The sequence below is a fragment of the Crassostrea angulata genome, chromosome 5, assembly GCF_025612915.1.
Source record: "Crassostrea angulata isolate pt1a10 chromosome 5, ASM2561291v2, whole genome shotgun sequence".
NCBI lineage: Eukaryota > Metazoa > Mollusca > Bivalvia > Ostreida > Ostreidae > Magallana > Magallana angulata.
Genome location: NC_069115.1, coordinates 53,878,179 through 53,900,086, shown reverse-complemented (window position 1 = coordinate 53,900,086; position 21,908 = coordinate 53,878,179). Strand labels below are relative to the sequence as shown.

Here is a 21,908-nt window from a genome sequence, read left to right as displayed (position 1 = left end):
CTATCTGCTGAAAATTAAAAATCCTTGATGTAGCCATGAGAACTCCCACTGGTACCCAAAATTCTCAAAAAACGATTCTTACAACATCCCATTGATGAAACAAACGATCAAAATGAAAATGCAATAAGGACGTAATTTCCCAACAAATGAAACCGATTCCTGGTCTCCGTCACTGTGTTAATCTCTTATTAAAGCGCTGTAATTGGGGAAACTGTATTAAATGGCTTATTTTTTGCACAAGATCAAGTTGATAGCAGCGTCAATGTATTGCACACTCATTGATTTAGTGCAGTATCGAATAATTATACTACAGAAGAGAGACATTCTGAGTTTTAGAGATTGCACCAGGATCTTTCATCATCATACTATAGAAGGATTTTAGGGAGTGCATCAGGATTTCTAGTCACTGAACTCAAACCCATGCAGTTAATTTCGCCATCTACCGTATAAGTACATCCTCGCATATTTACTGAAATAGAAATGTCCATCCCTTCCAATGAATATTTAGAAGTAAGTCATTGAACTTAATTTAGAAAAAACAATGAGATTTCAGGAAGAGCTGCATATTTTATCACCTTTTGGCCATATATTTTCCCAGCATTCAATTACGGAATTCTCGAATACCCACCTGAATTCAAGTTCGTCGTAGAAAAACTGTTACAGAGGTCAATAAATTCCAAATTAACACACAGCAGACGACGTCCTGTTTAGTGGTCAATCCCAGGGCACTAAAGTCATCATGAAAAACCATTGGAGTGGCGCTAATGCTTATCGGAAAACAAGCTTCCTTTAAATGAAGAAAATGCCTTAAAAATTTGTTTTTAAAAGATAATTGAGTTTTGCTGACAAAAGACAATCCCACTGGAAAAAAAGCCATAAAAGTAAAAACCCATCTTTTTAAAAATTTTATTTTATAAGGCTATGAAATATTGTTTACATTGCACATGGTCATACAGCTTTTATTGTCTTTCCAAGCAGACAATCAACTCTTCGCTTGTTAACAAGATTAAAAAATTAAAAATGGCGTTTTAAACTGTAACAGCTACAAAAATAGTTTTCCCCTCAAAACTTACAACCTTTGAATGTACCTTGAAAAACAATAAATTTATTCCATTTTAACAGTAACACTGGCCACACATTTGCCCTTATTTGTGCATAGATTTATACAATATAAAGGTACAATAATATTTCAGTAAGCTAGAAAAAAGCAAGATTGTCTTCAAAGACTTGTAGTTTTCTAAAACACTAAGAACAAGCTTAAGTAATAAAATTTTTCAAAGAGCTTTAAAAACCAACATTTCTCACTTCACAATATTTAATACATTTGTTTATCAAATAAACATAAGGCTAAACTATTGTAGTTTTCTTAAATATTATAAAAGCTGTAACATTTCCCATTCACAGTTTTCGAGTAACGTAGTCGTTGGCAACATATATGACGTCATCAAACATGACGTGAGATCAAAGAACACCTTTTTTCAAATTACAGTTGTGTCAGCGTCTAGAAAAAAAAACATCTATGAATTAACCAGTATAAATAAGACTCATATCGCACGGAGGAAAACAAACAGGCAATAGAGTATGAAAAAGGGCTATGGTTTTTTTGTGCTTGTTCTTTTACTCGGCATGGTTTTTTTTTCCAAATTAATTATAATCGATGTAAACTTGAATTCTGACCTTTTCTGTTGCTCGTGTCTAATTTGATCCACCTGTTGGTTCAGATTTTTGTGAAGCAAGGTGAGACTCTCCTAAAAAATGAAATATTAAGCATAGGTCATTAAATTATCTTCTTCATGACATAATTTCCTTATGTGAATTGTTAAAAACTCAAAATTCAAAATGTGGATCTTATTTCTAATTTCATTCACAAACTTCTGTAGCTCAAGGTAAATGTTCCCTATTCTTTAAAGAAAATATAAAATCCTGTATGCTGGATGCCTCAAAAATGCTGATCATTGATACTAGACGTTTTTTCAGTTTTTAAATAAGGGACAAAAACAATATTAGATGGAAATTCGCTTCTGTCCAATAATTGTACATTATAAGTCGAGAATATCAAAATATCGAACGCTTATTAATACGAGAAATTACACAGAGTCGTTCAATTCTGGCATCAAACGGTTGATGATAGTAAAAGATATGACAAAGAAAATCCAGGAGGATTTAGATGACTAGATATATGTGAGAAAGGGGCAGGGTTAGACGAGTACAAACTCTTCTGGCAGGAAAACAGGGGGCTCTCCAGGATGGAAAAGTGCAGCGTTTTCTTAATAGGGACAGACGATCCTTGCATGGGATTTCAGAAACGAATAACCCCCGTGCACTAGTTTATATAATTTTTCCTGAAGCGTTATAAAAGCCGATATTTTGACATCCGCATTTTTTTTTAGTTTACGATAACCACACATTTTAGAGCTAAATTGTTTTTGTAACGGTTTTACATTTGTTGCAATCACATTATCAACCCATATACGTCACAGAAGATGCCGTTTTATTACAGAACAAGGAACATTAAAATCATAAAGTGTATTGATCAAGTTTCAATTGTCCATACTTTTTATCATATTTGATATTTATCTTTTTTTAATGTCTTTCTCACAATAAAACAAAATCTCGTGACAAATTATCTGTAGGATATTTTTTCTCATACATTTTTGGTAATTCGAAGTTATTTTATTTTTAAATGATTACAGTCAACCCTGTTATAGTGAAGACCTGTACTATGTAGACCTGTTGATATATTTATCTATTTACGTAATTTGTTTTTCCATTTGCGCAGCTCATTATATCCATTTTACAAACCCTTAATAAAAAGTATAGCAAATTCATATTATAGGCTACGTTTTCCTCACTATGCATTTTTAATTCAAAATAAAACCTACAATGACATTGCAAAACTTAAATCATTGAATTATAAATTTGATTTTTTAATATACATCGAAATAGATACTAATTCTGGAAGTATTATCTATCCTTTACGTTTTATTCTGTCTATTCGTTGCATTCGTAAAATAATTTAAGGATTGTAAGTTGCGTTATATCTGCAAAAATGACAATATACAGGGTGTTTTAAATTTTGCCTTGATCGGCATAAAACTTTGCTATGTCCACGATATTGCTATATCTGCGTTCATACTACATATTTTTAGTACACCTTTAACATAAATATTGCGAAATCAACGAAGACTTCAAACCCAAAATATTTCTCTAAACGCATAGTCTCATTAAATATACATGTACATGTATTATAAACGGTATCAATACGTACGTTTTCCTCCCTCAGTTGTTTGAACTCCTCCGCCAAACGGGTACTACACATTTGATTGTGTTCATCTTGTTCAAACTCTTTTATCAAGTCATTCCTACAAAAAACAAAATCATACATATCGGTAAGTAAACATACTTATGAAAGCAACAAAAACAAAATTAACAAAATATGATTCTAAAAGTTTTAAAAGAATTTACATTATAATTTTTTTTTGTCTTAAAAAATAAACCTGGTAAGAAAAATCATTTCGTTGTGGAACATACTAGTAGATTCGAATTAAGTTCGTTTTTATTTATTCATCTTAGTATGGTTAGAATAATAAAGTTGATTGCAGTTTTAGTTTAACATCACGACCCCCCCCCCCCCCCCCCCCCCATACACACCAGAATACATTAAAGAGGTGTGCAGTGTACGGTATGGAGGTATGGATATGATTCTTAAACTGTGTTTGTTTCAATTCTGAAAGTGGCTATTCTATTTGTTCTCTTTACTTGGGTTATTATCAATTTAGCGTTCCCAAAGAAAGGGGTCAGCCACCTTTCCCTTGTAAATCTGATCTTTTTATTGGATAGAAATTATTTATTTCGATATAAAATCATAATCTTTACGCTTCTTATTTATGACGAATGGTAATGAAATGTCAGAGCAGCACACAAAATGAATAAAGAAAGAACTCAATCAGTGGGGTTAATATATTGAAGCTCAACTTCATTCCTCAAAGATGGCCGGCAGTCATAGTTATGGTCCAATAAATCACGTGTCTCCTCAACTATTGGATTGTACTCACACAAAAAGACATTTATTTCCTCTCTCCGTGAGAAATATGCCTAAAGAAGCTAACGTTACACGGGGCACTTGCTTCAAAGCCAATTTAGGATAATTTGAAAAGACGCTCAAATTGCTCTCGGAGAATTCAACTCACAGTCATCATCTTGTACACTAATCATTACCAAACTAGTTATGAAAATATGGCCTTTGCTTCACCAAATTCTGGAATGTTAATAGGTGGTCGGTAGACGACAATTTTAGACGCTATTTTAGGAACACCGAGTTTGATACACGAGATAAAAATACAGATATGGCGACCATTTATTTGACTGGCACCAACTATTGAACTCGGATTTCCTGCTGTTTGGTCTTTAACATGCAACACGCAAAAACACTTCCACCACGTCATGAATGATCTGCTGCATTCGAGAATTTTCAATATTTCGACTGTAAAAATTACACCTTAAAAGGAAAATATAGTCATGTAGCAAAACGTCATCAATAACTTGGCAGATCATTATTTGTGAATGGCCAAAAAGTTAACCTTTTTGTTTGCAATGAACTGAACGGCAGCCAAAAAAGGGCCCCAATACGTGAAACACAAACTCGGTTATACTTGTTCAGTATTTTACTTTCTCAGCAGTAAAACAGCTTAATAAGTATCCACGTCCCCGCTATATACTCCTGGGAACCCCCCAGCCAAATTACTCTGGATCAGAATTAGGCAATCAATCGTTCGTTTACTTCACGTTTTGCTGTATCTCCGTGGAGCTCCTCAGACGTCGACGTATAAACTGTGTATATATCGGCGGTCGTATGTTTCTTACCGCTAGATGGAAGTCGACCCAGTGTCAATCTTTTACTGGAAATCACCGCATCAGATCTCGACAATTGTACGTTTTTGTTGGTTAATCGAATTCAAAGTACAAATCAAATAAGTTTAGAGGGTCTCTTATTGACTGTGTCGGTTATTCCCAATGATTTGTGACAGAGTACTACAATAAAACATGGGGGCTGTAGTAGAATAATTCAATTACAAATTCTAATTGAAATTAAAAAAAAGTAAAACAGTATGATATATAACTATCTACTTATATGACGTGGAATGGCGTGATTTCACAGAAACTTTAATTTTTTGTTTTTGTTTTATCAATAAGTTACAGAACAGCAAACATCATCAGATATCCTGTAAATGTAACAGGCATTTCAAACTCTTCTTTATCCTTTATCCAGATCTCCTATTCTTTAAATCAAAATGTTCTAAAAATATCAAGGAGCGCTTGTTGGAAAAATAACTCTTAAATGCAAATCGACTGTTAATTTAACCCAGGTTTAATTTTTTCCTGAAGAATGCTACGTAGTGGAGGGGGCGTCATCATTAATGAATCTGCAGAGCCTGACAAGGCAGTTGGTATCTCTGTAATCAGAGATATGATTCATGTCCAATCAACAGAAAGAAGAATTACAATTGTCGACAATTAAAAAAAAAAATATCCCTTTCCTCTTTGTAAAACCGTGAAATTTAATAGCGGGTCTGTCATGACGATAACAGGCTATTCAAATCGCAATGTCTAAACTCACGCCAGTTCTAGTTCTAAAGGAAATCATGCATGTTTTGTTATTGTGGCAATATATGAACTGATTTATAAGACAGTCAACTATCGAACATGAAGGGAATATATGAACATTTTTTTGGGGGGGGGGGGGGGGGGGGGAGGTGGGGGGGGGGGGGCTACCTTGGAATTAATTGTGTCTACGAAGTAAGCCTCGACTCAAATAACTTTAAAATTTTAAATTCATCAAAAACTGCAGGTTACACGTCAAAAATTAAAATAATATTTCATTCCAGATATTGCATGATTGTATTTCATGGAAATAATACTAAATTAATGAACGTATATTTGGTATTCTAGTATATTTTGATACGTACTTTCTCTGCACTAGTAGTGAAAGCTCGGTCTGAACTTTAAGGTATTCTTCCGCCAACTGCAATAGAAGATAAAAGCTGCATGTAAATCGGAAAATACAAATATAAAATAATATTTAATGCAGGAATCGCCTTTGTGAGAATTGCCGTGACTTTATTCAATATTTTGATACATACTGCAAACAGAGTCAAATGGACCAATCATTTCTAACAAAACATGTAATCACTTGGGTATCAAAGAGGGAAAGCATTGCCCATAACGGAGAAGAAGTTCATTTCCATTCTATTACTTCCCAAATCTGTTCGCGACATGACTATTTGTGTTCCGTAAAGAGTGTTAATCTAAGAGGCATCGATTGGGCCATTTCACGGTTTGACCAGAATCCCGAATCTTGTCCAATCAATTATGAGGATTCCCTGAAGCTCGATGCTACAATTATATCCTAATGCCACTTCACCATCCTATTCTCCTGCTCAAGTATGTACAATTATTATAAATATTTGTCAGATTGGTGTGGTGTCTTGCTTCATTATAAGACGATCCAGGCCGCTTTTGGTGACTAAAACATTCTTTGCCGCCGCTTAACGGCTAACGGCCAAAACGCCGCTCTAATTGCTACTTTTGGAAGAACACTTAGCCAGCCCTCACTACAGATGCGAGCACAGATCAATCTAGTGAGGTTCTGGGGTTGAGAAATGGAAGATAATTTGAGCATTATTCTTCTGGCATTTTTGAAATTGATGCACATATTTGGTTTTCCCGAGACGAGTCTTTTTACAATTTGTAATTCTTAAGACCTATCTGTCTTCTGTTTTATATCTTTGTCCCGACAAATAAAGGTCGTAATCATTTGTATTTCCCAAAGGTATGACGAGACCTGTCTAGCCGGACACCTGTTTAACCCGAAACTTTGAGTTACTTGATTCATCACTGACACAAATCCAAAGTAGAATTTTAAAAGCAAGTTGGATTAACATGGTAACAAAATATCACTTTTACTGTTACACAATTTAATTTCATTAGATTTGCAATAATTATATAAACATATCTAAATTACCAATAATAGTCTGGTTGAAAGCAACAACTTAGGCTAACATTGTCAAATTATTAAATGCTCTCCTAAGATAAGTTCTGCGGTTCTCAATACTACCATGCAGTTTTTCCTTTTGCTTGTTTCTTCTTTGTTGTTTTTTTAGGGGACGTTGTTTTTTGGTTTTTTTGTTTTTTGTTTTTTTTTTGGGGGGGGGGGGGAGGTTTGTCTGGTTTTTCTTTTGGTTCGTCAAATCAGTAAATAGAAAAAGCAAACTTCACGTAAGACAAACTAAGAAGTTTAAACGGAGTAATTTCCCCGGTAAGCAAAAGGTCGATGGTTCGATTGCTGACCACTACAACAGTAAATAACTTTGGTGTCTGCATCAGCGGAAAAGGTTGCACTTTTTTATTTTAGAGGAAAGGGTGAGAACATGAAAACCGAGGTCTCGAATTCCAGTTTGATTTGGCTCGATAAATATCCCTCGTTGATCAAAAGGTATCGTCGGCAACCCGTCGCCAATCTCAAATTTGCTTACTGACCGTAGGCCAACCCATGGAATCTTTCTCGTTTTTTGAGAATACTCATTATTCCCAGTCCACCAATGAGAAACCTATAATCTTTATTTTTAAGAGATACAAAAACAAAAGATCCGGTTATAAAAACATGCTGATAGATGCTTACGTAAGCATTACCGCAATTGATTAGTTTTCCTTCACAAAAGTGTAAAGGAACCAATCGGAATACATCATGAATTATTCATAAAAACAAGAACAGTTTAATGAGTAGGTTTACGGTCAGTAAGCTTATGCTCATGGTCGTGGGTTTCCGACGATGATCAAAGGGCGGCCATCCTTGCTAGCAAAAGTTTGTGATCCGCGCCTCTCCTTCGTTTCATATGCGGCGCGGATCACAAGACCTTGCCAGGAAACGATGCAATGCAGTTAGAGCCGATCCCATCATGCCATCAAAGAGTTTCAGATTTACATTAGGGGCCTTAAACAATAAACATGATATAAAGTATAAATCAATAATCACTAAATATGACCACTGTGTTTTAGGAAATCGTCTTTATTCAATGGTACAGGATATAATAAACTATAAAGCAATGGTCATATTAAACATCAATCATCATTTCGCTCATTTATAACCAAAAACCCCACAACGACATCAACATCAATATTACATACAAAACTTTAAGATAATTCTAGCAATTTGCAGTCTCTCTTACTAAGTATACGTCCTTTTTCATTTTTCTTCAGTTTCATGAAGGTTTTTTTTTCAAAGCAGGGTCACGAAATTTTTTACGACTTTTAAATTTGCCGTTAATGGTATTGTAATTCACTATTGATCGTTTGCTGTTACGACTTCTCTTTTTTTTCCATCAATGAAGTAAGATATTTGAAACCGAATCATTACTCCATAATCCTATCAACGCTATTGATTTCAAGTTTAAGACTAAAATCATCTATTTGCCGACATTTAAAGACAACAGATCCTTAATGGATACCGCGAGCATCACTACTCGGAAGCCCTCGGGGGAAATCCTTTGTTGTACAAAATTAAATTTGATAACTTCCTCGTTTGACACGTCTGAGAGTTTCTGACAGGATTGAAAATGCAAGAAAGATCTAAAACCAGTGTAAACCCACGGCATTAAATTCGAGGATAGCATTCTCTCCGAGGAATTCCATTCCAATACACTCTCTTATTGTTGCAATTAGCAGGATTTCTCCGCGACCCATCGGGAACACTTGTCGCCATAGTAAAGCTTTCCTCTGTCTTAAAAAATCCTTTGTCCTTTTAAAACTCTATTCGTGGGTAGAAATGGAGATATGGTTTCTGCATTCAAAAACATACACGATAAGGTTGCATACATCTTGCATGTGCAACTCCAATATACTTGAATTTGGGACCACTTTCAATTTCTCAATAAACAGAACCTGATTTGTTTGAATCATGTGTAATTACTGCCTATTTCCATGTATATTTGTTTGTGTAACTATTTATAATTTGTCACATATTTGGCATTTATATGAAAGAAGAAAGGGCGAGCTTTTTTCAGCGCTTTAATAGTAACATTTTCACGATAGCGTCTGCAACAATTTATAGACCAGTTTTCTGAATCTCGGTTATTTAATGATTAACGAAGGATACATACTAGTATTTGGCTAATCACAAAAATCTGCATTGGTTCCTGTTTAAAAATGCGCCATTTATATCATCTTTTTGTCATCATATAATCTGTGTAATTTCTATATAATTTCAGAGCTAGTTTCAATCATTATATAACTTGTTTTACACCGAAAAGGTGAGCTATAAGTAGAGACATTCTATATACGTGTACCTCGCGTGGACCATATACACATACCGGTATACTGGTATATATGGCTTGACACTCGTGTTGGCGAACAGCTTGCTAGACTGTCTGGCCGTAAACACATACCCAGTAAGTCTTATGTTACGAATCAGTCGATTGGAAGTCGCTCTAAATCTATTTTCTCCACACCATTACTGGTTTTTATCGCTGACCCATCCCAAGAAATGATCGACTGTTCCAATATTTGGGAAGTGCCTGTGTCTACCAAATTCTTGAAACCAGTTCGGCGGTGACGTGTTTGTCCATAAAGCGTTGTTAGTTCAAATCAATGTAGCATTAAATCTTTTTCTAAACTATATTGTTTGTATTTTATATCTTTTTCTTTAAATTGTTATTTCTCTTTCATTCATTATATTCTTCCCATACGTAAAATTGCAATCAACATTGTGTATGTGTTGATACCCGGTATAGAGATGGGTATGACGGGGGTTCCAATGGTAGGAGTAGACCAGCCCATGAGGATCCTCCAAACTCATATTCAAAATCTTATTCTTCCTATTGACACAAATCGATTAATCTTAATTTCACTAATCACTGTTTTAACTGTAATTACTTTACCCTAAAGAAGGGTATTAAACAAGACTGAAAATTGATAGCAGAAAATGGTTGTTTGGAATACCTCATGTTGCAACTACAACGGATGTATGAAATTTTTTGACATCATGAAATTTATTTAAAGTGGAAAGGACTATGTGCGGTATGGTCAAATATCTGCCCCAAAATTCAGTCAATTTTTAAATAGTATCGTATAAAAATCATATCTTCATAAATCATTGTACAGAGGATGCCTATCACTTTAATCTTGATTTTAGTAATCATTTCTTTATCACTGTTTATCTATGACATCACCTAAATGACCCAATTCCCACAATTTTGCAAATAAATGAAAATCTTCTCATTTTTTCTTTATATTTTGCATTCTGACGTATAGAGCGCAGGACTGCTCAAGTACGATTTTAACATATATTTTTCTTCATATAATTTTCCACATTATAATAAAATATGGTACTTGAGCAAGCCTGCGCTCGATGTTTCCCAGTCGAAAAACCATCGGAAAACACCCATATTTTGCTACAAAACACCAATTTATCAAAATAAGACAAACTTCATGACGTCATTTGTACACTATGACGTCACTGGTGAAAACCTTTTACATTTTTTTTCAATATGATTTCAACTATCTTCCACCTTATTTTTAAAGCTTTTTATAAAACTTTTATTTTTGGGGCAAAAAATGCATAATACCGCACAAAGTCCTTTGTTTGACATCGTGAAATTTATTTAATGGATATAATTATATCTAACTAATAACTAAGATGGCTTACTTGATACTTTTGTTTTTAAAAAAGAGGTAAAACAGACAAAAAAGGCTGAAATAAGGAGCTAATGGTACTCTTAGTGTCTACTTCACACTGGATGAAGAAGTTGCACTTCCCTATACTTGATGAATACAGCTGCTAATACAATTGACATATTTACAGTTGACCTTGAATAAATGTTGAAGAATCTAACCTAAAGTGGACTGATTTCCCTTGTCTGTGAGCACAAGTGGCTCAGACATGGAATATAACTTCTCTCTCTGATATTTCAATTCGAGATGGCGATACACAAGCGATACACAAGCCATAAACTCTCATTTGGAGACGAGTCGGTCTCTGATGTAAGGTAAAGTACAGGCTTGATGGGACCAGATAGAACAACACAACAAATTCATCTCTGTCTTCAGAGTTTGAAAAGAGATGTTCCTCTCTAGGGGTGCTGTAATGACTATTGATTGGCCATGTGTCGACATAAAATAGATAATCCCCATTATACAATCAAAGTTCACTCCTTCTAGGGCTTGTGAATGGAAATTCATCCTCTCCATTACACTGCGTAATCAGAATCTATCAGAAACTAAAAAGCATCAAAGTCAATTCAAGACGGACTTCTGTCTTCTTGATATATTGAATACAGAACAGCTTTAATCTTCATGTTTGTATGTGTATTTTTCCTACAAGTTGCCTTTGTTGCACAATGCAGCTAGTACCACTACACTACTGTCTCATAGTCAATTTTTTCTCTATATAGAAGGTACTTTGTACATGTATTTCTGTTACTAAGAACATTACCACTTGTATGTACTATCACCCACCCATATCAGGTTACTTCTCTTCAAGTAGAACAAGAGTAGATAAAGGTCCTGTCCGTCTAGTCTTCTAAAGGCAAAAAAAGGGCATATACTGTGAAATCATTAAAATTCGTGGAGGCCAAATTTCCTGAATGGCTTAAAGTTTACAGGGTTTGTGTATTCTCTGATACCTGAAGAAAGAAATATAACTTAATTACCCTAATTTACTTTATTCGTTAAGGATGTTAATTTGTTGATGAGAGGTACCCACGAATTCCAAGAAAATTAAGCCATCATGAAATCTAATGATTCCACAGTATGTAAAGCCATTGCCCGTGAACTCAATTCACTTAAATACCCACCTTGAATTTTCATTCAATAAATGAATCCTCACTTATCTCCCCTAGTTTGTAATCCTTGACCATTATTAGTATTTATTACCATTATTTTAAAGGTATTTCCATGCATTACCAGGCATAAACTGTGTACCTGTCTAGTTACTTACCTTGCAGTGTTGTTGGAAAATCTCCATAGATTCCACACTGGTGGGACAGGGAGCTAGTGGCTACAACAAAATACACACAAATATTTAACTCTACCCAAATCAAACATGTTAACATTTTAGGGACTGAGTTGACAAAATACAGTGATTGTCTTATCTTTTTAAAGTCTTCATTTTTTACAAAATTAACATAATACATAAGTTTGAAATATTTGAAAAGAGAAAGTCATTTGTGTTTAATTGTCCATCCATTTTCTTCTCTGCTAGTCAGGAAAACAGAGCTAATTTTCTAAAAGAATTGATAGCTTGCAGGGGCCGCTTAAAAAGCAATGATTTCTTGTTTGAACATGATTAATACAGATAACGGGAATCCTGACATCTGTTTAGACATCAGTCTTCCACTAAACTTGTTCTAGAGAGAGTTGCTAACATCCTATAGAGTTTGCATTACTCAACCCCTTCCTTCGAGGAAAAAAAATGTGTTATTATTCAACATTTGAAAAAAAAAAAAACATAGTTTGACTAAGATCAGCTTGTTACCGAAAAAAAATCTACATAAGGGAATTCAGCAGTGAAGGATGAGGTCTTGTCTCTGCTGATTATCAAGTCTGAAGCCCCGGGCACCATGCACTGTGGGGGCGTGTTATCTCACAACCCGCAACAGAAAATTTGATTGGTGTGTTCCATGAGGCAAGAAATTAACAACTTCAACAATTAGAGGAAAGGATCGGCAAATTAAAGATAAATATCTGAAGATCACTAACATAAGGATAAATATTTGGTAGTGCTTGGTATTCCAGAAACATTGCAATAAAATTATTCATATCTGTTTGATTGGTTTAATTGCTTTGTAAACATGACACTATCCAAGGCCTTCAAAACAAACAACTTTTAGTGTCTTACTTATCAATGCAAGCATCTTTGTTGGGATGCATTTGTACTTTCACCACTATATATGGAATACATGTATTTCATTAGGGTTTCTTTGGCCAGGGTTATCAATCAACAATAAAGCTCAGTTTTGTTTTTCACAACTAAGCATTGGATAACAGAGCAATGGACAGAGAGGCATGACTAATTACCTGAAGCTGGTGATCCAGAGACTGTAGAACCAGACTCATTGCAAAGGCATCTGTATTAGACAGACCAGTTCCTGCAAGCATAATAAGAGAAAGATCAGTTTGTTTGCTCTCTCTCTCTCTCTCTCTTTTTCTCTCTCATACACATATACATCTAGTATGCACAAATTAAGACTATTTATAGTTCAAGAACACTAAGTTACATGTACCGTACTAAATTGTCTCCTTCCCATGAAGAGACATTTACACTGACATGACAGCAACAGTGCTATTATTGTACATATTGTCAGATGGTCTACAGAATTACACTAACAAAGTCATTCCAAACCTAGGTCTGCATGCTTTATCAAACATACAACATTAAGAAAAAAAAATAAAGGGCATCACAAACTCACAGTAGGCAATTACTACATGAATGCAAACTGTCTGAAAGCTTTGCTCTGAAGTTTTTTTCAAAGATGAGTTTCTCTGCTTTCACAGCATTTCATAATGGTCAAGAGGGCCATAGTCAAACTTTATATTCTTGTATCTAACACACACAAACCTGTACTATGCTGAAAGTCGTTTGCTGTAGAATTGGATGGCTGCTGGCCATTGGTGGGCAACAGGGGAAGGATCCCCATCTCAGCCGTCCATGACTGATGTCTCGGCCCGATGTTCGTGACTCGCTCGGCCTCTGGCGGAGTGTGCGAGATAGACCGCTGAGGGATTGTGTTTTCGTGGCTGGGGGAGTGAAGCGTTCCGGGGAAAGTGTTGACGTGCGGAATGTTGCTAGGGGAGGTGACAAAGGGCTGATGGGAAGGGTTTACATTGACAAAGACGGGGGAGCTGGACAGCCCGAGCCGGATCTGGGTCACTTCGTCCGAGCCTCCACGGCGGTGAGATCGCCCTGTGAATGGGAGCGAGTCATTGGGTGGGGGAATGTTATGAGATGCTTGAGATATTTAACCCCTCTATATCCAATGGACATAATTTTTCTTTTTTAACAGGGTTTTTTTGTTCCTGTTCATTTATTGTTATTTTTTTTCTAATTATAAAACATTAAAACTATCAAACATTTCTATGTTATAAGTTGCAAACTACTAATGAAGTGAACGTCTAACTGTTTATCAAGAACTGATGCTGCTGATAAGAACATTGTTAATTTCAAAAGGACTAAATATCTCAATAAAAACATTGTCAAAGTAAGAGCAATTCAATGCTTAGAAAAAACATTCAACAAAAGAAAAGTAACTCCAATAAAGAGCAACATGCAGCATGCTAACAAACTCTAAACTGACTTTACAGTTCTCAGACTGAAAGAGAATTTAAATATGTTGTGTAATTGTATAATGGCAGAGATAACAAAAGAAAATCTCATATTGAGTCATCCAATATATATGGTAAAACATCTACCTACTATTAACCTGAAATTATGAAATTTGACAAAAATTTTAAAAACCCATCAACTTAAAACCAAGGTACTACATGTAAAAACAAAGTTTGTTTCTACATTTACTTGAAATCATGCAGTGAAGATATTAAGTGCAGTATGTTATACATATTTTAAATTATAAACATTTTAAGGGAATATGGGTAAATGTTGATATTTTCCCGTCACCTTTAACATGCAAGTGAAATATGAGTTGTGTATTTCTGACTTTTTTTTTTCATTATGAAATAAAAGCTGGTCATAAGTTCATTTCTTTAACAATGAAAGCAGATTTTGAAAAAAAATATCAAGGTGTGATTGGAAAATTTGGTATATATTTCTTGACGTATTACATTTGGTTGTCCTGGGTCCCTGATCTACATAAACAAGCCGAAGGAAATGGACAAAATACTCTCACCTGTGATGGTGGCGTTATGGAGGGGAGTCCCGCCAGAAAACAATATGTAAGTGCCATGTGATCCTGTTCTACGATGTCCTAACAAACAACAACAAGGTCAACTCAGGGGACTCAACTCTTACAGCCTAACTACACGTAACTCATTTCTTTTGTCCAAAAATGAGTCTGAAAATCACTTCAATTTCATTACCAGTAAGATATAAAACAGAAGAAATAATATTTTTGCAATTAATTTTGTCTTATTCATTAATGACTACCTTTTTATAATACTTTATTTCATTCTAAAATTTAATAACATATGTTATTTAACTTATATACAGTATTGTCAGCTACTTTTGTCTTTCATTATTTTACAAAATATAATTTTCATTCAAATGAAATATGTTATTTAACTACATTTTGTGCATATTTTATTTCCACTTCCATTTTTTATCTTAATTTCATTCGTCAATGTATACATAAGTTAAACTTCTGTTTCTGTGTATATATTTAATTGTCTTGTTTTATTATCTAGCTGGTTAAAGAATTCTGTCTGAATAATCTTCATTAATGCATTTCATCATGAAGATTAATTCTGAATTACACTACTGTGCATGCAATAGAGATAAAGGTAGGGCACTCACTATTTTTCTTTTCAAAAGTAACTTAGTTTCAGAACAAAAACTCAAAGTGAACAGAATATATATCTCAAAATGTTAATACTTTAACAAAATGCAACAATGGAGCACACACACAAAATCTTGCATTCAACAATAAATAAAACAAAGCCTATTAAAATATCATTTTATCTTTTTCAATTTTACTAAAATATTTTTCTTTGTTCGCTCTATTCATCAACAGTTCATACTTGAAGCATACTAACATCAATCCATTAACCTACCATAATTACAAACCTTTCATTTAATTCACTAGTATTATCATTTTTTTTTACCTGATCAGTATTACAATGTAGATGTATTTTCACCATGTACATGTACTTCAAAACCTAACAATTATTGACTGCATATTCTATCAAACAGGGGTTTTGATTACTGTATAGTAATACCTCACCTATTCAATAACATGTATGACACATTGTACATGTTTACTTATGAGTTGTCTTTCATACTGTATCAGTAATAATTACCAAGATCATTTTTTTTCATTATCTCAACACAATATGAGTATTAGAGATGATCTTTGTCTGAATATACTGTGGTAAATTTCTTGATTAATATTCATACATATCTATATACTTGAATACAAATACCGTACAAATGATTGCAGAGATACTTAGAAGCTGTTATGGTGTGTGTACAGATGCTGAAAACTGTCTTCAGACTATTACATGAAGCATTGTATACATGAATATATATAAATATATATACTTTATACGTAGGTAATCTGAGTACAACCTGGACGGAGATTACACATTTTGACGATGTACTTCCGCGGGGCTTACCTTTGTGAGAGCCCGAGCTGCTGCCACTCCCATTGCTGCCCTGGGTCAGGATGTCTCCCTCGCTGAGTCGAGTGAGATCGGCCGAGTATCGCTTGTACTGCTCCACGGGCGTGCCCGCCCGACCCTCGGCCAGACTCTCGCGACTGGCCGCTAAGGACGCTGGGGCACTCATCTGACCCCTACCTACCTCGTTCAGGTACTATCAAAATACAAAATCAAAGATTGATCTTCTTCATCAAGAAATATATGCAGCTCTTTAGGAAAACTAAGTTCATGCAAATATTATTATTTTCCTTTTTCTAACAAGTACAAATAATTCTACTAAAAGTATCATGATATTTTTTCTTCTCTTATATTTACATCGAGAATACTGAAGTATTACAATTATAAAACTTGTACTTAAATATAATCAATAAAAATCGAACCTCTACCACTGGGGGAGGGTTGCCTCTGGGTGGGATAGGGGGAGGGTCCCCCTGCATGTATGACTCCGGATTGATGAGGGTGTCGGATCTGGACTCGGAGGCAGGAGCTGAAGTGTTGTACGTGGAGGAAGGGGAACTAAAGGCCATACTGTTGGGGCGTGAACTGAAAGCTGGAACAAAAGAGAGAGAATATGTAAGTCTAACATGTATACAATCATAAGTATAAGTATAGTTTTATATTGCCCCAATTACAAAAAACAATGATGATGAAAGGAACTTGTCTAGCGATCGACCATTTTATAAAACTCATAAAAAAATAGTTTTTGAACTTCATATCTATGAACAAGAAATTTTCCAATCATGAAATTGTAAACAAAGGTCCCATAATATGACATTTAATATGCTTGGTTAAACTTAGATCTATTCACTTACTCCAGTCTGGCGAATCTGAGGACTCGCTGCAAGGTGGATACTCTAGAGGTTTGTCTGCCCCACTGAAAAACTATAGAGCACAGACAACAGTCAGATATATTTTAACCAATCACTGAATAAACACATCATTACACATACTGCAGTGTACTGTAAACGTATTTAGCGTGTATAATATTTGGGGGAATATGTTTTTACAACAAGTTTGTGTGGATTTGATTTAGTGCACTTCTGAAATTACCTATTTATCTACTTTCCACCAAAAATGCTAAATTGAAAACACAGACAAATGTAGTACATTTACAGTAATTTAGGTGACTAGTACAACCAGAATTCATTAAGGTTCAAAAGATTAAGTTCAAGTATTTGTAAATTAAAATCAGAATGAGGAAGCAATGTTCAGAAATAAAGACAGCTCTATTTTTGGAGCACATACGTACAGATGGCACTACCTTGTACAAACTGTATTAATTACCTGGAACATGTAAGTCATGATTCTGCAGACCTCGGCCATAGAAGGTCTCTCTGCCGGATTACCATGCCAACATCTGGTCATCAGGATCTCCAGGGGTTTGGGGAGGTTCCTTATGAGAGGTGGTCTGGTCCCTTATGAAAATAACAATGGCAAAGTTCAGTATTCTGTTTTGGTTTTTCCAAAAGAAATTTCACATTCAAGATTTATACTCAAAAAGCAACTCATAACTTGTAAAATAAGAACATGGAAACTTTGTGTCAAACAGAATAAGTATGTTTGTTGTGCCACATGAAGAAGTTACTGGTGCTAAGTCTCATGTGATAACGGTCTACTGAGGAGCATACCATTGTGAACAGCCCACATGATTCTGAAGGCAGGGCCCCCAATCTCGTCAAACGGCTTCCTCCTGGTAATGACCTCCCAGAAAATGATACCCCAGCTGAACACGTCACATTTCTCACTGTAGTTGCTGCCTACAAACAAAAATAATCAAGTTTTTAGCAGACAATATCTTGTGCAAGAATTAAACCTCCTGACAGTGATGCTTTAATCATCACACTCTGGCATATTTCACTAAATATCGTGATTCATTGCCTCATATTTCTCATATTTAAATGATACATTTCGCAATTATAAAATATACAGTATCTCACTTCTTTTTTCAATTGCTTGATAAACTGTTTTTACAATCATTTTCATATCGCAAAAATTTTGTGGGCTATCAAAGTCTTAAAATTGCCATATGCAAATATAGAAAACAGTACAGATTTCTTTCAATTTTGCATATTGCAACCCCCCCCCCACCCCTAAAAGACTTATGGTGTTTTTCGCATGCACACCTTCAAAGACCTCAGGAGCCATCCATGCTGCACTCCCCTTGTTGTTTGTCATGTGCGTCTGGATATCACAGGCCGTGCCAAAGTCACAGATCTTTAGGACAGTCCCTCCCATAATCAACAGCAGACTGGAATAAGAAGATCATCAGATGTAATAGTGGGATTCAATTATCTATTAAATCTCCTTCTACATGTAACAATGTATTCTCTTTGCTCTGTCATTTTCTAGCGTCAAAATCATATCTATCTACTTTTCACTGCACAATTCAAGTTAATATTCATGTACATGTATTCAGATTTTTTATTGCAATTTTATATCTATGTATGAAAATAATAATAAGTAAAAGGAAATAATGTGATTTTTCATGATAAATCCATTAGCTAGTGAGTACTATTTCCACTAACTTACTTGGGAGGTTTTAGATCTCTGTGTATAAGAGCTTTAGGTTTCATTCCATGCAGGTATTCCACTCCTTTAGAACACTGCAGGGCCCAGCTCATTGCGTGGGCAGCTGTGTAGGTAGGCTGAGGACCGGCTCCATGCAGAACTACAGTCAAACACACAATTAGGAAAGTCTTATAAAACACACTAACACAAGTTTATGCAAGCTTCAATTAATGCTTTCATACCATCTATCAGTATAATTAATTATCACTTATTCATTCTTGTGTATATTGTTAAAATCAAAACCCTGCTGAAATCATTGTTAATTGAAACTTTGCAGTAAAATAACCAAGGTACAGTAAACTAAGCTTCATTAGTTTAATAATACTGTAAACCAACTTCAAGAAATTTTCGCCAGGTTCGCAGGAGCCTCAGTGTCACGAATATTTCTTGCCTTGAACCAGTATTTGCCATATAGTTCTAATAAAAAACAGTTAGCTTGGTAACGAAAATTTGTCGCCTTGAACCAGTTCAACTCAGGTAAATCACTAAATAATGGTGTCGAAAATAATAGTTGGTTTACAGTAAAATTAGAGTTCATATATCTGGTACTTACCATTGTACAAGGATCCACCCTCCGCATACTCCATGACTAGACAAACCTATTAAAGACATATCAATTGAAATGAAAGAGAAAGTAAAAAGTGTATGCCTCGAAAATTTTACTTGGTACACAGGTACTTTATCATGAATTACAATTTGAAGAAAATTCAAGCTGTCACACTACAGTCCCAATCAAACCTAACCAAACACCAGAGTAAAGCCAACTAAACCCTGGGTTTACTTTTGGGGTTTATTTGGGATTTACTCTGAGTTTACTTTTTGAAAATTTGGGTCCAATCAGGGTTTACATTGGGTTTACTTGGAAATTGCTTTTGTGGTAAACTGTATGCACTAAAGTGTGAAGCAGACCCGTCTTTTATCTTACCATCCTACTGCCTATAATTCCTGTCCCTTGTGTATTCCGAATACACAGTAAGCGTCTGTTTTCAGGGGTGTACTTTTGATCGGAGTTTACTCCATTGTCCACTCTGGGTTTACTTTGGGTTTACGCTGGGTCCACTTTTCTAAACCCGAAGTAAACTCAGGGTAAATCCAGAAAGTAAACCCAGGGTTTAGTTGGGGTTTACTTTCTGTTAGGTGGGGTCTGATCACAAATAATTCAAAATGCTGTGCAAATTTCAATTTTTTGTAAAATTATGTGTTCCGCCTTGATCCAATGATTTTTATAAAAATGGTACATTGTTTGAAGTTAAGAAGGTGTTTAAAGAGGTGTTGGCGCATTTGATAGTGTTGACCGATTTGAACGCGGTAGCCCCAGGTCGAGTCTGGTCCATCGCTAACGCAGTAACATTGTAGCCTTGGGCAATTTATTTTACTCTACTATACTCTGTCCCAAGATATTTTGGATTCACGTTTGGACGATTTTTAATAAAAATACACTTACCTGTGAAAGAAGTGCAATTGAAATAGTTGAAAGGGATATTTTCCAAGATAATTTCATTGACACATTTATCATCTTTCACTCGGAAAAAATCACAGGAACGAAAACAGATTCCTTACGGAGATTTATAATGGGGAATGTTTACATCTTTTCTCCATTCGGAATACATCGCGCAATATTTCAACGTTATCATCCGGGCTTGCTGCAATGCAAAATCTCCGTAGACATCACATTTTTTAGCATTGTATTGAAACCTGAAAAGCTAACAGGGGCGTTTTGACTGAGAAATCTTGGAAATTTTTCATACTTTTGAATGAACATCGTTTGGATCCTGAGGTATTTATAAATATCAACCAATTAAGCCAAACGTGAAACCAAAATATCTTGGGACAGAGTATAGTGCACTCTCTCTATCCAGGGGTTAAAATGGGTACCTGGCACATGAGACGAGCTGGATATGTGAATGTAAAGCATTAGCGCCATAATTTGGCAGATCTGCTTGTATGCTCCCCAGGAAGTTGAGAATGCTATGGACTGTAATGGTCTCGCAAGGGGGTAATATGTAGAAGTCATGCGAGGCAATTTACTTTGCGAGCAAGACTATAAATCCCAACGTTTACTTTTTAAGAAGGCATGCTTCATGACATATTTGGTTATGTGACAGCACTGTGGCAAATTGTGTAAATGTGTTTGCATAAATGAATTTCTCAATATTGTCTTTAAGTATTAAAGTAAAATGAGTGAAGTTAGATTAACCAGACATATATTGTATCACCCCTTCCACTGGGTAAAGTTGCGTTAGTACAACTGCACCTTCAGTTGTCAAAAAACAACACACAACGGCATGTTGCTTAAGATGTGCAAGTATGTTGGCGTGTAGGTCTAACGCCGCACTTCTTAATCAGTTAATGAGTCTCTTACCGTTGGAGGTTCCTTGCAAGCACCATACAATTTCACAATATTTGGGTGACTAACTCGTGATAGCTGTTTCAGCTCTGTAGTAAAAGCCTTCCTCTCAGATTCTGTTTCAATTAATTTCACAGCAACCTCTTTTCCTCGCCACTTTGCTCTACTCACAACCCCAAAAGCACCCTTTCCAACTACCTGAAATTTTCAGAGAGTAAAAATCATCAACTTTTTTATCAACTTTTCCATGTTTCAAAATCGGAGAAAATTCAGACTGTTTGTTTTCTTTAATCTGTGCTGCATACCTCATGACACTGAAGCTCGTGGAACTTTATTTCTTCCACGAACCCATGGGGTTGTGGGGTGTCCATTGTTTGAGTCCTTTATCCCCTTTCGCTCATTTTAACGTACACAACTGACAACAATATAAAACATGGGAGGTGCCCCACATAACCCCAACTTTCATAATGTTGTTGTTTACTCTCCTTTATTTTAGTTTACCTTTCCTTTATGATTTTTTATTCAAAATTTAAGAAACATTTATCAAAAATTAGATTTTAGAAAAATAAATCAGTCGAAAACATGAAGAAAGTTTAACTACTCAGACAAATTT

General features: G+C 35.2%; 1 protein-coding gene across 3 annotated transcripts; it reads right to left on the bottom strand.

Moving 5' to 3' along the window:
* Positions 1-892: 892 nt before the first annotated feature.
* Positions 893-21,780, bottom strand: LOC128184110 (mitogen-activated protein kinase kinase kinase 7-like). Of its 3 annotated transcripts, XM_052853452.1 has the most exons (18): positions 21,601-21,779; positions 21,311-21,493; positions 19,502-19,547; positions 18,910-19,048; positions 18,504-18,628; positions 18,009-18,137; positions 17,665-17,795; positions 17,193-17,262; positions 16,761-16,930; positions 16,336-16,534; positions 14,895-14,972; positions 13,610-13,954; positions 13,069-13,139; positions 11,990-12,049; positions 5,967-6,022; positions 3,269-3,362; positions 1,678-1,748; positions 893-1,501 (listed from the first exon to the last, which is right to left on the bottom strand). In XM_052853452.1, exons 1-18 carry the CDS (start codon positions 21,664-21,666, stop codon positions 1,495-1,497), a joined length of 2,040 nt encoding a protein of 679 aa, XP_052709412.1. In that variant the 5' UTR covers positions 21,667-21,779; the 3' UTR covers positions 893-1,494. The 3 variants fall into 3 exon arrangements, with proteins under 3 accessions (XP_052709412.1, XP_052709413.1, XP_052709414.1); XM_052853453.1 differs by lacking the exon at positions 14,895-14,972; XM_052853454.1 differs by lacking the exons at positions 13,610-13,954; positions 14,895-14,972 and having other exon boundaries at positions 21,601-21,780.
* Between the last annotated feature and the right edge of the window lie 128 nt (positions 21,781-21,908).